We start from the raw sequence: 16363 nt of genomic DNA, 5'->3' as shown, positions 1-16363 counted from the left end.
ATCACATGACATGGTAAAAGGCCAATCACAGCGGCCTTTTACCACGTGATCAGCCGTGTCCAATGACACACTGATCACCGGGAAATGCAAATGCCGGTTCTCGGCTGCACTTTCCTCACGCTGTCAGATCGTGAGGAAAGTACTGCCGAAAACCGGCAGTTGTCAGAACAGGGATCGGCACCGATCATCAGGGTCACTGATCATCAGTGCCCTGATGATCGGTGCCCACCTGTGCCACACACAAGTTCCGCCCACCTGTGCCCAGCAGTGCGCCCACCTGTGCCCAGCAGTGCGCCCACCTGTGCCCAGCAATGCACCCACCAGTGCCCACCTGTGCCAACCAGTGCCACCCACCAGTGCCCATCAGTGCAGCCCAGCAGTGCTGCCAGTCAGTGCCACCAGTCAGTGCCCAGCGGTTGTGCCAGTCAGTGCCCAGCAGTGATGTCAGTCAGTGCCACCTATCAGTGCTGTCTATCAGTACCCATTATCAGTGTCGCCTATCAGTGCCACCTATCTGTGACACCTCATTAGTGCTGCCCATCAGTGCCACCCATCAATGATGCCCAGCAGTGCCGCCGGTCAGTGCCGTCTGTCAGTGCCTCCAGTTGGTGCTGTCAGTGCCGCTTATCAGTGCCCATCATTTCCTGCATATCCGTGCATCTTCAGAGCCTCCTCATCAATGCTCACTAGTGCCGCCTCATCAATGCCCATCAGTGCTGCCTATCAGTGCAGCCTCACCAACGCACATCAAAGAAGAAATATTACCCGTTTGCAAAATTTTAGAATAGAAGCAAAGGAAACCTTTTATGTTTTTAATTTTTTGCTCTTTTTTCATTTATAGTGCAAAAAATAAAACACCCAGTGGTGAATAAATACCACCAAAAAAAGCTCTATTTGTGTGAAAAAATAATAAAAATTGCATATGGTTACAGTGTTGCATGACCGCACAATTGTCTATGTTAAGTGCAACAGCACTGAAAGCTGAAAATTGTCCTGGGCAGGAAGGGGGTAGAAGTGCCCGGTAGGCAAGTGATTAATTCCAGTGTTGGCACTTTGAAATAAAAAAGTTGGTTTTGTGTTGCAGTTTGGGCACTCGGGCTCAAAAAGGTTCGCCATCACTGGCCTATAGGAATGTGCTGAATGTGGGAAGGGGAAACATTAGCATCATCAGGCTGGCCTGCCTGCCTTAGAACAGCCGGAGACATGGCTGTGACAGCTTTGGGAGGTTGATGTGGGTATGTGCACTTTTAGGTGCCTGTACTTAATATCTGCAGCAGTTCCCCTTTCTTTCAATTGACCTCTTTAAAACTGTCACAAATTCAGATTTGTAAAATAAACTGGATAGGCTTATGACCGGCAGCTAGGATGCATTTTGGTGCTACCAGCAGAATTCAGGGGTTGTCCCAGTGTGATGCAATAGCCCCTGAAAATTTTCAGAAGCTCAGTCAATGGCAAGCCTACGCCACATTTCCCAGTACGATGGTGATCCTCTTGGTTTGGCTTTTCTGAAAACTTAGAAGCTCCTAGGCTAATCTAGTGTACAAATGAAGATTGGTGGTGGGGGATGGTTTTAAAGAAACTGCACTGCACTGAGGAAAATGTTGGGGCTTCCTTTGGTAACCTACCCTTTAAGTACTAAAATTTCCTGGCTTCAATATCTTTTTGCAGGCTGGAAAATCGGTCAGTGATACCGGAACTCTTAATCTGCTTACTTGTGTATAGGGTTGCAGCGAATGATTAATTTCATAATTGATTAGTTGGCCAATTGTTTTGCTTGGGTAAAACATCAAAGAAAGTGTGGTGTATAATCTAGTAATTATGTAAAGTTTTAAAAAGGACCATTTATTTTTAATATTTGTTTATATGCAGTATTAAATATATCAGCAAACACAAATGCTCCTGCGCTTGGGGATGGACTTGATGCAGGCTACAACCACATTAAGAATGTCCTGGAACATGCCACCTTGCTGCCCTCAAATGGACCGGGGAAATCCAAATATACTGAATGAGGAAAGAACAAAGAGAGGATTCACAGGCCTAGTGCATTACCGTAAAAATGTTTAATAAGAAATAAAGTATGTGTTGTACTCACAAATGAGAATAAAGTCAAGGCACATCATAAAAGAACAGCTGGGTCAACACCGCGCTGAGTAACAGTCCGCAATGGGGAGTGTAGACATCCAATAGGCTGATGCGTTTCGAGGACTTGCCTCTTCCTCAGAGCCAACATCAATTTTCTCTTTTGCAGTTTATGATCCTAATTGTGGTTGCCAGTTTTTTCTTTGTCTCCATTTGGAAAAACTATGTTCTGGTAATGTTGGATTTCATTTTATATCTAACATGTTATTTTTCTTTTACATGCAGCTGGCTCATTGCAATATTGGCTCAGGTTAATCCTTTGTTTGGACCACAGCTGAGTACAGAAGTCATTTATTACTTGAAAAACCACTGGCCTTAAATATTTTCCCCAAGAGCCCAGGTAAAAAAAATAGACTAATTGTAATGTATCCAGAGGCTTTACAAAACTTGAGTTTATCTAGCTGTGTAGTTAAAGTGCATGTTACCCTATATATATATTGTGTGTTCATGTGTTCACTTATGTGTATTTTATAAAGCAGTCGCTATCATTTTCATATACTACTTCCACCTGAAGTGTACCTAGTTGATCCTGCTAATCACCTTTCTTCCTTGTTCTAAACTGACCACACAGAGCACAAAAGGTGACCTGTGTTAGTGTGGTCAGTTTTCATCTTTTGGCATGCCCTTCAGATGTACAGAACACTCTGCAGATACACAGCATGCCTGTATTGGGTAGTTCAGCCAGTGTGCCTGCTGACCATTCACAGCCTACTTCTTTAACACACTCCTTGCTAAAGCACAATTTGCATCTTGCCTCAGGCTGAACAGACTGTAGAATACAGGCACACTGTGTGTCAGCACAGTTTGCTTTAAACCCCCCCACTATCAGGAAGAAGAGATGTATAGTAGTCAAATGGTGGAACTTTTAAACTTTGTAAAAAAAAAAAAGGTAAGAAAAATCATGGCTGAAACAAAGCAAGGGCAGTTATGGTGCCTGCAGAGTTAACTGTACAACCCTGTCCAAAAGTTGTGAGAATGACACACACATTAATTTACCGGCAAGGAAACAGTGCAGCCATCATTGCTTTTGCACAAAAAGGGATTCACAGGCAAGGATAATGCTGCTACTAAGATTTCACTTAAATAAACCATTTATTGGATCTACAAGAACAGAGATTACATTTCTGTGAAGAAGTCCTCAGGGTGCCCAAGAAAGTCCAACAAACGCCAGGACTGTCTCCTAAAGGTGGTTTGGCTGTGGCATCAGGGCACCACCAATGTAGAGCTTGCTCAGGAATGGCTGCAGGCAGGTGTGCGTGCATCTGCACACACAGTGAGGCGAGAACTTTTGGAGGATGGCCTGGTGTCAAGAAGGGCAGCAAAGAAGCCAGTCTCTCCAGGAAAAACATCAGGGACAGACTGATATTCTGCAAAAGGAACAGGGATTGGACAGCTGCGGACTGGGGTAAAGTAATTTGATCTGATGAATCCCCTTTTTGATTGTGTGGAGAATCCAGAAAAAACCTTGTTCGGAGAAGAAAAGGTGAGCGCTACCATCAGCCCTGTGTCATGCCAACAGTAAAGCTTCCTGAGACCATTCATGTGTGGGGTTACTTTTCAGCCAAGTGAGTGGGATCACTCGCAATTTTGTCTACGAACACAGCCATGGATGAAGAATTGGTACAAAAACTCCCTCCCACAAAGCATCTTCTCCCAACCATACAAGAACAGTTTGGTGAAGAACAACGCCTTTTGCATGATGGAGCACCTTGCTCTAAGGCAAAAGTGATAACTAAGTGGCTTGGGGAACAAAACATTGTAATTTTGGGTACATGGCCAGGTAACTCCCCAGACCCTAAAGCAATACTAAAGGATTCTTTTCTTTTTTTGTAAAATAACAAACATGTCTATACTTACCTGCTATGTGCAGTGGTTTTGAACAGAGTAGTTTGGATCCTCCTCTTCTCTGGTCCCCCGTAGGCTCTCCTGGCTCCTCCTTTCTGTCGGGCACCTCCACAGCAATCAGCTTGCTATGGGAGCACCCGTTGCTTCGTGTGTCCAATGGCTCCCGCTTGCTGTGTCAGCCAATGAGAAGGCAGAGACCTGGGACAGCCGAGGCTGTCATGCACATCGCTGGATCTCGATGGGGCTCCAGTAAGTATTGAGGGGGTTGGGGGCACTGCTGCACACAGGTTTTTTTCTACCTTCATAGACTGCATGAAGGTAAAAAAAAAAACATTCGGCCTTTACAACTGCTTTAATCCCATTGAGAACATGTAGTCAGTCTTCAAAAGGCAGGTGAACAAAAGAACCCTACAAATTCTGACAAACTCCAAGCATTGATTATGCAAGAATGGGCTGCCATCAGTCAGGATGTGGCTCAAAAGTTGATTGACAGCATGCCAGGGCAAATTTCAGAGGTCTTGAAAAAGAATGGAAAACTGAAAATATTGACTCTTTGCATAAACTTAATGTAATTGTCAGTAAAAGCTGTTGACACTTATGAAATGCTTGTAATTATACTCTAGTATACCATAATAAAATCATCTGACAAAAAGATCTAAAAACACTAAAGCAGCAGACTTTGTGAAAATTAATATTTGTGTCATTCTCATTTGTCCAGGGCTATATTAGAAAGTGTCTATAACATTGTATGTTCGCAACTTTACCTTAACATATCCACTTATCAAATGTCTTTGGCATCATTTGTATATTTGTTGACAAGTTCCCATTAAAGTGGTTGTAACTTCTGTTATAACAATTTATTTTTTGGTAACCATGTCAGCCTATATCAGTAATGCTTGTCGGCTCTATCTGGTTGCATGGTACATGGTGTAGGATGGAACCCCTGTACAGGAAGTCTTGTTGATGTCAAATTTTAGTTTAGCTGTATTTTAGTCATTTGAATTTGTTTTTTAGTTGTGTTTTGTTAAATTGTAATGCATTATTTAAGCATTTCTCTAGAATTTCCAAACTCATTATATACTTCTGGAGTAAAAATCTAATAACATGTTATAATTTAAGCTATTAAGGTTTGAACAAACTACAAACACAGGTTTAGCTGTTATTTGAAGTCTTTATAAGTAAAACCAAGTTTTGTTACAAGAAACGTCCCTCCCTCACAGTTTTCATTAACTGATGAAAATTCGAATTGATTTTAGTTTAGTTTTCGTCACTGGAAACCTGCCCTTGACAAAAATTATGACAAATATTTTTTTGTCAACAGATCTAACACTGGTCAAGCCATCACCAGTGAGAGGCAAAAGGGGACTGCCAGCTGTTGACACTTGCATATTGTTTACGTATTATAGCTCCTTAGCATTCAAGACTAAGGCTTGGTTCACATCTGTGCGGGTGGTGCAGCTGCGGGACCCGCACAAATACCTGAAGCTGCACCACCCACACAGAGGAATGCAGGATTCTAATGGCACACTGCCTGCACTAGAAATCGAAACCATACTGGGAACCTTGATTCCCATGTGGGCTGCGATTTTCCCAAGTAGTGCGGGGACTTCTTCCCTGCTTGTCCCAGGGCACGGGAGTCCATCTGGAATCCATTCAAATGAATGGCCTCTTGTGCCCGTGCAAATTGCAGGCCGCACATATGTGAACCAGGGGGTAGCAGGCTGCTCAAAGATGTTTTGGGGTCAATTTCACCTCTTGCTGACCATGTAACACATATATAACAGTGGCAAGAAAAGGGGGCCTCAACGTCCGGCCACTGCACGTATGTGTCCTTCTGGACTGAGTGGTCACAGAGGCTCAAGGCTTCTGACTGGGGGCCAGCAGGGCAGGCTCCCCATTTATAGGAGCGTTATGAGAGCTGACAATGCCTCCTGGGCATTAATGCCCACTTACACATCTGCTGGGAGACTTTGTTAAGGAGTTAATTACATTTAGAAATTGCTGACCGGGGTATTTTATGGTATATTTTTATCTGTCCTATAATATCCGCTTTTGTTTTTCAGGGGAATGAAGCCTGGATGACTTGCCTTAATGTGCTTTCTGCTTCATTGAATTTGCCTTCACTGTTATATTTTTAATGTCTTGTTACCCATTCCTCACATGTGATTCAGTGCTCCTTCTCTAAGTTGCTGTGAGTTCCTTCATTTCCTTTGAAACCATTTCTGTGGAACTCTGTTTCATGTCAGGCTTTATTTTGTCAATGATTTTGGACCATCTACTACTGCATATATTGCAGCAGAAAATTTTGAGTGAGACCTGATAAAGTTTTTTTTATATTTTATTTTTTTGCTTGTAGATCTACAAATGAAACTTATTTATGTGTATTTTTTTTTTTTAATTCTAACAAAGTACACTTAGTGCCTTATCTCTTTCACAGATCAACAGGTGCTTTTTTTATCCACACTTTTGGAATGCATATTTTTATAAGAATAAAAGGGTTTTTCTATGAAAGGAGAAGACTAATTCTATATTTTCTATACTCTGTATTCAAATACTGTTTTTTTTGCCTTGTCAGTATGCTGAAGGATAGATAACACATGTAAAATACAGTTAGGTCCATATATATTTAGACACAGGCACAATTTTAGTTTTTTTTTTTTTCTTCAGGTATTTACCAAAACATATTCAAGCTATAGTTATATAATGGATACGGCTGAAACTGCACACTCTCAGGTTTCATTTGAGAGTGTGTACATCCAAATTAGAGGAAGGGTTTAGGAATTACATCTCTTAAGAGTAGCCATCCACCCTTTTTCAAGGGACTGAAAGTAATTGGACAAATAAATAGAATCATAAATAAAATGTTAATTTTTAATATTTTGTTGAGAATCCTTTACTGGCAGTGACTGCCTGAAGTCTGGAACCCATGGACATTACCTAAGACTGGGTTTCCTCCTTTCTGATGCTTTGCCAGGCTCTAACAGCAGCTGTCTTCAGTTGTTTTTTGTTTGTGGGTCTTTCATGCATGCTAGATTGGGTTGAGATCAGGTGATTGATTCAAACATTGCAGAATATTCCACTTATTTTCCTTCAAAGCTCTTGTGTTACTTTTGCAGTGTGTTTTGGATCATTGTCCATCTGTACTCTGAAGCTGCTGTCCAATCAACTTTGCTGCATTTGGCTGAATCTGGGCTGATATCTCTAAACATTGCAGAATTCATCCAGCTTCTTCTGTCACAATCAATAAACACCAATGACCCAGTGCCACTGAAAGCCATGCATGCCCATGCCATCACACTGCCTCCACCATGTTTTACAGATGAGGTTGTGGGCTTTGGATCATGAGCTGTTCCAAGCTTTCTCCACATTTTTTTTTTTTTCCTCCTGTCATTCTGGTACAGATTAAGTTAACTTAGTTTCATCTGTCCAAAAATGCTTTTCCAGAACTGGCCTGGCTTTTTAAGATGTTTTTTGGCAAAGCCTAATCTGGCTTTTCTTTTATTCAGGCTTATGAATGGTTTGCACCTTGTGGTGAACCCTCTGTATTTGCTCTCGTGAAGTCTTCTCTTGATTGTAGACTGACAATGATACGCCCATGTCCTGGAGAGTGTCTTTCACTTGTCTGGATGTTGTCAATGGGGTTTACAAAGGATCCTATGATCAACTACTTTTGGTCCCTTGAAAAAGGGGGGGATGACTACTCTTCAGAGCTGTAATTCCTAAACCCTTCCTCCAAGTTGGATGTAAATACCCTCAAATTAAACCTGAGTGTGCACTTTCAGCCCATATCCATTATAAAACTATAGCTTGAATATCTTTTGGTAAATGCCTGAAAAAAACTAAAATTGTGCCTGTGTCCAAATATAAGGACCTAACTGTATATATTTAATGGTCATTCAAAAAGGGCATGTGGTGGCCCAAGACAACCAATCAGATACCAGTTTTGACAGTTTGTCAACTGGCTAGCGCAAGCTGACTTCAGACTGGATGCTAATGATTACTGTGCCTGGAGTTCTTTGGACTATTCCATTTTACGCTTTATTGAAACTCTGGTATGACCTGGAATGCAAGAAAAATATATTACACACACTCGCACTCAAGTGTTTGAAGATTTCAAATTGATGTGTCTTGTATGACTTTGAGATCAAAGTATTTTTGAAGCACCTGCTGAATAAAAGAGATTGTACCTGTTATAAGAGTGTCAGTGTGTTTTGTCAGTGGTGTTGCTGAGGTGTATTGAATTTGAATGCCTACTATATATGTATACGTCTTGCTGAATATAGTATAGGCCAGTAATATAGGTACTTCTTTTTTTTTTTTTAATGTATATAAATGAGCATCAATAACAGATAAGCTTGGCTATATGTATTCTATGTAATGAAGACCTGTCAACCGTATCCTGAATATAAACAATGCCCAAGGGTCTTTTGTGTGTGCCAGGTATGGCCAACTGGGAGACAAAAATTATAAGATCACAATACTAAGTGTTATATTTACTTCATCATACAGAGTTGACATTCTGCAGCAGGTAATAACGGAGATAGGATTATAGAAGACACTGAATGAATATTGAATCAGACACAGGTTTTTTTCACACGGATGAAATTTTGATAGCACTTGTGATTTTGGAGTGGTGTAATAGGCAGTAGCACATATTATTTTAATAGTGGTCACGATATTACATCTGCTTATAATTATGAGAACAATACAATTCTATGCCAGTTGAAAAAGAGGGATGCACACCACTGGTATCCTCCACAAGAAACATTATTGGAGACTGCTGTAATAAGAACACCATGACAGAATCATGTTCTGTTTGAACACTCCTACTCCTCCACAAACACTACAGTTTCTTGTTGATGATGCCAGTGGTGTGTGTGACCCTCCTTTTCAGACTTGCGTCACCCGCTACAGAAGTAGGAGCGGGCTCTGTGCCGGTCTGTACCTCCCCATTCCAGCTCATGTCTTAGGCTATCCCTAAAACCAGTAATAATCGAATGCAAAGGTATTTGCTTAGCATGATAAAGAGAAGGTACATTTATATGCTGATATCGCTTGAAATTAAATGGAGTTGGACACCCCTTTGTCCTGACTAAAGTTCTACATTAGCATGGTGACATTTGTATATGAAGGATTTAAACTTTGCTCTCTTTCAGTTTAACGATTTTAAAATGCAACTCCAGGAAAACAAAAGGATGAAAAAAGTAGTTTTGAAGCAGATATTGTATTATACAGTACATGTAGATAAATGCAGGCTGTATTTAGAACAGATGACCCTGGGCATATATGAGAGATGACATGCTTGTCCAGGCTCCATCCTGCTACCCTTTTTTATCATATGGTTATTACCACAAAATAAATAGTAGAATGTGTGCTAATGGAGAAGACATTCCAGTGCCTTATGTGGAGAGGGATGAGAAATTGGCGGAGTCTTGTTAAGTAAAAAGAAAATGTGCAAAATTTTGGCTATATTTGCTGCTCTGCACACACTGGTCTTGCAGTACTTTTATTATATGGCAAGGCTAGAATCTCAGAGGATGATTGTCTATTTTGTCAAATCATGTCTTTATTTTTTTTCTCCTTGATATGGTTTTAGCTTATGTGTTTAGCTGTAAAATCCTCCTCCTTCTGCAGCATAGAGGTGGCCTTTTACTCCTGTAAATAGCATAAGAATTATCACCATGCAAAACTGGCTAACAAGGAACAAAGAGGCATGCACTTGATATTTTATTTTTGTAACAATGATTGCAGGACACATCTCAGTATGTATAAGAAGTGAATATGGAAAATCAAGAAATTTAAGAAATTGTGCCTTTTGGGTTCCTTAGCCTGTAATTACCACTCAATGTTCTTTGCAAAGGTCAAGTATGAACAGATGTTTGTAAAGCAGAATGTTAATCAGAAGTCATGGCAGTATTGCATGAAAAAGTGTGATCTATATATATATTTTTTTTATTTATTTATTTTTTTTATTGCTAAGTATACTATTAAAATGACCCAAAGGTGAACACTTTCTATATTGCTTTTGAATTTTGTTTAGAATCCTTCCTTTTCAAGGCACCAGTGACAGAAATAAATGCTCCAACTATAAATTAGTATTGATCTACAAGTGAGTGAGCTCTTCTGTAAACCATGTTTTGTCTGTTTTTTTTTTTTTTTCTTTGTTTTTTTTTTTTTTTTTAGTCTGTTAGGATCTGGGTGACTAGCAGGGGAACTGAGAACAGCAGCAATCGGTTGTGTTGCATTAATCCTGCTCAGTGCAGTCTCTGAAATTATGTATGCCAATAAAGCCCAGAATCCACATGTGCAAAGTCTGTAATGTGTGCCATGTATTGTCCCCCCTATGTGCCATGTATTGTCCCCCCTATTGTACAGCGCTGAGCAAACCCTTTGGCGCTATATAAACTCGTAGTAATAATAATAATGTCCTATATGTCCCCTACTTAAAGTGTAGACATGGTCAGACTGTAAAATATATTCAGTTCACCATTGTATGCCCACACATTTGCTTTCTAAGATTCTGTGAGAGGCATGATAACACTGCTGTGTTACACACTTCACAGAGCCTACCTTCTGAACTACAGCGATGCTGAGAGGAGGAGTTTTGAGAGGAAGAGTCAGTACAGGAATCACAGCTTGCAGACTGCAAGCTACCTTGGAATATGTAATCTTTAAAAAAAATGAAAGTAAACACCAGAGAAGATGCGAAGCATGCGGGGAAACCAGGAAGTTGTGGAGAGAGATGACCAGCAAAGAGGCAGAAATCAGAACATGAAAGGAGGTGTTTCAAATCAACTTATATTTAACCACTTGCCATCCCGAGGATTTACCCCCCTTCCTGACCAGCCTTTTTTTGCTATTCAGAGCTGCATTATTTCAACTGGTAATTGCGCGGTCATGCAATGCTGTACCCAAATTAAATTTGCGTCTTTTTTTTTTTTTTTTTTTCATGCAAATAGAGCTTTCTTTCATTGGTATTTGATCACCTGTGCGTTTTTTTATTTTTTCCGCTAAAAACAGACCATTTTTAAAAAAATTTTTTTACTTTCAGCTATAAATACAGTTGTGTTCAAAATAATAGCAGTGTGTTGAAAAAAGTGAATAAAGCTCAAAATCCTTCTAATAGCTTTTATTTCCATACACACAAATGCATTGGGAACACTACACATTCTATTCCAAATCAAAACATGAAGAAAAATATATCAAATTTGTGTTGTTCCTCTAAAAAAATTGAAGAAAAGTGAATATTAGACTGTTCAAAAAAAAAAATAACAGTGTTTGTATTCTTCTTTACAAACTCAAACATTCACTATATAAACTGAAAAATGTTTAAAGATTTTGCTTTCCTTTGAATCACTTAATATTTAGTTATATAAGCACTGTTTCTGCAAACTGCTGTACATCTGTGTTGCATGGAGTCAACCAACTTCTGGCACCTGTGAACAGGTATTCCAGCCCAGGATGATTGGACTACATTCCACAGTTCTTCTCTATTTCTTGGTTTTGCCTCAGAAACTGCATTTTTGATGTCACCCCACAAGTTTTCTATTGGATTAAGATCCAGGGATTGGGATGGCCACTCCATAACGTCAATCTTGTTGGTCTGAAACCAAGATGTTGCACGTTTACTGGTGTGTTTGGGGTCGTTGTCTTGTTGGAACACCCATTTCATCAGTCCACAAAATGTTGCTCCATTTCTCTTTAGGCCAGTCAATGTGCTCTTTGGCAAATTGTAACCTCTTCAGCACATGTCTTTTTTTCAACAGTGGGACTTTGCGGGGGCTTCTTGCAGATAGCTTTGCTTCACATAGGCGTCTTCTAATTGTAACAGTACTCACAGGTAACTTTAGACCTTCTTTGATCTTCCTGGAGCTGATTGTTTGCTGAGTCCTTGCCATTTTGGCTATTCTATCCATTTGAATGGTAGTTTTTCACTTTCTTCCATGTCTTTCAGATTTTGGTTGCCATTTTAAAGCATTTTTGATCATTTTAGCTGAGCAGCCTATCATTTTCTGCACTTTATATGTTTTCCCCTCTCCAACTTTTTAATCAAGGTACGCTGTTCTTCTGAACAATGTCTGGAATGACCCATTTTCCTCAGAATTTCAGAGAGAAATGCACTGTAACCAGCATGTACAACATTTGCAGCCTTCCTTCCTTAAATAAGGGCAATAATTGCCACCTGTTTTTCAAAGAATGAATCAGCAGCATGCATGTCATGACTGTTGGGTTTGTTGGATTTCTATTACTCTACTACACCTACTAGTAAATTATTTGCCATGTAGAAATATCATTTCTACCAAAAACAGTGATTGATCAGGTTGGTGATGTCTGACTGCTATTATTTTGAACACAACTGTATATATCGTAAACTCAGTCATAAATTTAGGCCAAAATGTATTATTTTTATACATGTCTTTGGTATAAAAAAAAAAAAAATCCCAATAAGTGTATATTGATTGCTTTTGTATGAAAGTTATAGTGTCTACAAACTATGGCATAGATACTGCAATTGACGCCATTTTTTGCTATACAGCGCTGCACTAGTTTAACTGACAATTGCACGGTCATGCAATACTGTACATAAATGCAATTTGTCCTGTTTTCACACAAATAGAGCTTTCTTTTGGTGGTATTTTATTTTTTGCGCTATAAGCAAAAAAAAACTGAAAATTTTGAAAAAAAACGATATTCTCATTTCTGTCATAAAAAATATCCAAAAAACTCAAATTTCGTCATAAATTTAGACCAAAATGTATTCTGCTACATGTTTTTGGTAAAATAAAAAAAAAATATCCTAATAAGTGTATTTAGATTGCCTTGTGTGAAAGTTATAGCATCTACAAACTATGGTATAGATAATGGAAATTACACAGCTTTTATTTTGACTGCCTATCACATTTCTTGAGGTGCTAAAATACCAGGACAGTACAAACACCCCCAAATGACCCCTTTTCAGAAAGTAGACACCCTAAGCTATCTGCTGAGAGGCATATTGAGTCCATGGAAGATTATTTTTTTTTTTTTCCCCCACAAGTTTTTGGAAAATGACAACTTTTTTTTTTTGTAACACAGTTGTCACTTAAATTATATATTTCTCACACAAGCCATGGGTATATGTGGAATTACACCCCAAAATACATTCCGCTACTTCTATCGAGTATGGGGATACCACATGTGAGACTTTGGGAGCCTAGCCACATACAGGAGCCTGAAATCCAATGACCACTTTGAAAGCCTGAAGGTGCGTAACTTCCTCACTACCTCTTACCGTTTCGGAGGCCCTGAATGCCAGGATAGCACCAACCCCCCCCCCCCCCCCCCAATGACCTCTTTTTGGAAAGTAGACACCCCAAGAAATTTAAAAAGAGGCATGGTGAATATTTCACAGATCTTTTTTTTTTTTTTTTTTTGTTCTTACAAGGTTTTGAAATGAAAAAACAAAAACATATCTTTTCTTTTTTATATTTTCCAAAAAACTTGTTGCAACAAACGAGATCTGCAAAATACTCACCATGCTTCTTATCAAATTCCTTGGGGTGTCTACTTTCCAAAAAAGGGTCATTGGGGGGAGGGGTTGGTGCTATCTTGGCATTTCCGGGCCTCTGAAACTGTGATAGGTAGTCAGGAAGTGTAATGAGGAAATAAAGCCCTTTAAAAGCCTGTAGGTGCTTTATTGGATTTTCCGTAGGACACAGCGATCATGGAGTTTGCTGGGGGCACGCAAGAGGGCGCGTTCTGGGGGGATGTTATATGATGCCCTCTCAGAACTTGACAATCGCGCTATAGCTGCCTTTTTTTTTTTTTCTTACACAAAATTTTTGTCTTTTTCCAAAAACTTGTGGTAAAAAAGTAAATTCTTCTATTGGCTCAACAAATAGTTTGGGGTGTCTGCTTTCCAAAAAGGGGTTGTTTTGGGGGGGGTGGGGGTATTTGGGGGTTTCTTCTTCAGTAGTACTCAAAAAGCATGATGCCTGCACTAAACATATATATCAGTATATGTCTTTGTACATAGGAATTTTCATGATATAATTAACTTGGAGTGTAATTAAACACTTACATAGCTCCATGTAGGGGCAGGAGAAATTAAAAAGAACTGCCAGGGGATTAAATGACATTAGTTTCCATGGATACAGCTAAGAATGAACAGAAAAGGAAAGTTGGAAAACGATAGTGCCTTTTGAGCACTTCTGAAAAAGGGACTGTGATTGGTCTTGAAACGCGTTAGTGGCAAAACACATGCATGACTGATTTTCACATTATTATTGAGTTACCAGCTCTTGATAATATAGCTACACTTTGTGTTGCAACTTGTACAGTATGTCTTTTTTAAGATTGTATAAAATAAAAATTGACTTTAACTGTTGTTATGATCTATCAGTTCATTATTTGATCAACCTGTGCCTTTAAAGTCACATCAACAAGAGGGCCTCTCCACTTTGTTTTCAGAGATAGTGACACCTTTTGTATTGTATCCCACCCCTTTTCCATATGGAAAAAGGATGCCACCAAGTCCCAAACTATCTTGTCACTGCTCCCCATGTAGTCTGGGCATCTGGGGGGGGCTCCACGTGACTATCTTATCCCTTTGTAAATCTGAAATTTATATGTATAAACTGTTGCCCTCTCACAGGTCTTCTGCATCTTGACACCATATCCTGCACGCTTGCTGGGGAGAAATTGAATGCAAGATGGCCAGAACAATTAATGAGGGACTCTTCAACGCAGATGTTTTGCTGGGGAGTATCGACATCTGCAAATTTTTGGTTATGTTGATTTATTAGGGGCCAAATTTTGTGGAGCCGGTCAAATTCAGGGTCACCCCGATGACAGTGTGTGTTGTCATTGAAATGCATAAAACACATTATACTCTCATATCTATGCCTGGCCATGGCAGAAGAGAACACGGGCATATGATGAATCGAGTCTGTGGACCAATACAACTGCAATAAATTTTTTTAGTAATGCCCATGTTGAGGGTTAGGCCCAAAAAAACTTTAAATTCAGTAACTGTAATGGGTTTCAATATGAATGGTCTGGCAAGGTTTGAATTTGGGTTGGCGGCGATAAATTGTTGTGCATATAAATTGCTTTGATCCACAATCATTGCATACAGATCTTCTGTGAAAAACCACTCCAAAAACTCAAGGGGAGTTTTTAAATTTGCTGTTTGCACCTGAATTCCAGGTTGGGAAGTAAAAGGGGGAAGTACGGGTGCTGCAGAATTTGGGGGCTGCCAATCAGGATTTGCAAGCACATCCAGAAGGAAACGGCTCTGCGGGCCTGAGTGCGAGTTCTTGGTAGCTGTGGGACACTACTTGTGTTGGCCACCGCACCAGCTTGTACTGCACTTATGGGACTCTCTACGTCACCAAGTGATACTGTAGTGCTGGTATTTGAAAGACCAGGATGTACTAGGCCGCTGGTGCTCACCAGTTCACCAAAAGGTAGAGCGGTGCTAGTACTGGCACTTTGCTGCATATGAGAGTCATCATGTGTTTGTAACATCTCAGCAACCTGGGAATGGGTTCGGGTACGCCTGATCTTAGCAGGGACCTCTTTTCCATCGTCTGAGCTATCTGTCAGGGTGCCACTGCTGTCTATAGGTTCGTATTCTGAAGCTGATTGTGTCAGGGAGTCCTTCCCCTTTGCTCTCACCTGACATGCTTTGAATCCTGTAGGCCTGTTCACTAGAGTACCTTTCCATTGACATTTTGGCCACTAAATTTATAGGTACCTAGTGCGAGTCATGGGAAAAAGAGCACCTGGCTGTCAGGGACTGCTTGAACCGCTACAAAAAAAATTTACCGGCAAGTGCTAACAGAGATCAGGCCTAATTCTGCAAACACTGCGGTTTTGTGTGCAATGTATCAAGTGACAGTGACCTACTGACACTGCACTTGCTGGGGGAGAAGGGGGGGGGTAAGCGTAGGGGCTAAACGCAGGTGCTGGCAGGTGACGGGGCTGATTCTGCTAACGCTGCGTTTTTGGGGACACTATACTAATGTGAACGCTAGTATAGTGCTGATCTGATCAAAGATATTGACCCGTTCAGACACTATACTAGCAATGGAGGTTAATTGTGTATGATCGTGTTCCTGGCAATCAAGGGGTTAAATGTGATTACTGGTGTACTGATGGGCAATCTGACGCTATCTGGGAGGGGTGTGAAATCCACAGGAGCACAAATCATGTATAAATATGTGATTTTGCGCACCCTACTATAGGGAGGCTCGGAAGCGATTAAACATGTCCAGTAAAAACAATTTAAAAAATCAACTTTCGGCATAAATTTAGGCCAAAATGTATTCTGCGACATGTCTTTGCTAAAGAAAAAAAAAAAAAAAAATCCCAATTCGTGTAAATGAATTGGTTTACG

General features: G+C 40.1%; 1 protein-coding gene across 1 annotated transcript in view; it reads left to right on the top strand.

Annotated features, from left to right (window-relative positions):
• The window catches only part of ATP6V0E1 (ATPase H+ transporting V0 subunit e1), a 31074-nt gene extending 22894 nt beyond the window's left edge, over window positions 1-8180 (top strand). The window contains exons 3-4 of the mRNA XM_089687389.1: window positions 2365-2479; window positions 6048-8180. Coding sequence (XP_089543515.1) covers window positions 2365-2458 — 94 coding nt within the window. The 3' untranslated portion in view covers window positions 2459-2479; window positions 6048-8180. The remainder of the gene's footprint in view (window positions 1-2364; window positions 2480-6047) is intronic.
• Window positions 8181-16363: the final 8183 nt, after the last annotated feature.

The sequence above is a fragment of the Staurois parvus genome, unplaced genomic scaffold (assembly GCF_062004578.1).
Source record: "Staurois parvus isolate SC_StPar_1 unplaced genomic scaffold, SC_StPar_1.0 ptg000424l, whole genome shotgun sequence".
Lineage (NCBI taxonomy): Eukaryota > Metazoa > Chordata > Amphibia > Anura > Ranidae > Staurois > Staurois parvus.
The sequence above is the reverse complement of the archived record's forward strand: the minus strand, read 5'-3'. Positions and strand labels throughout refer to the sequence as shown.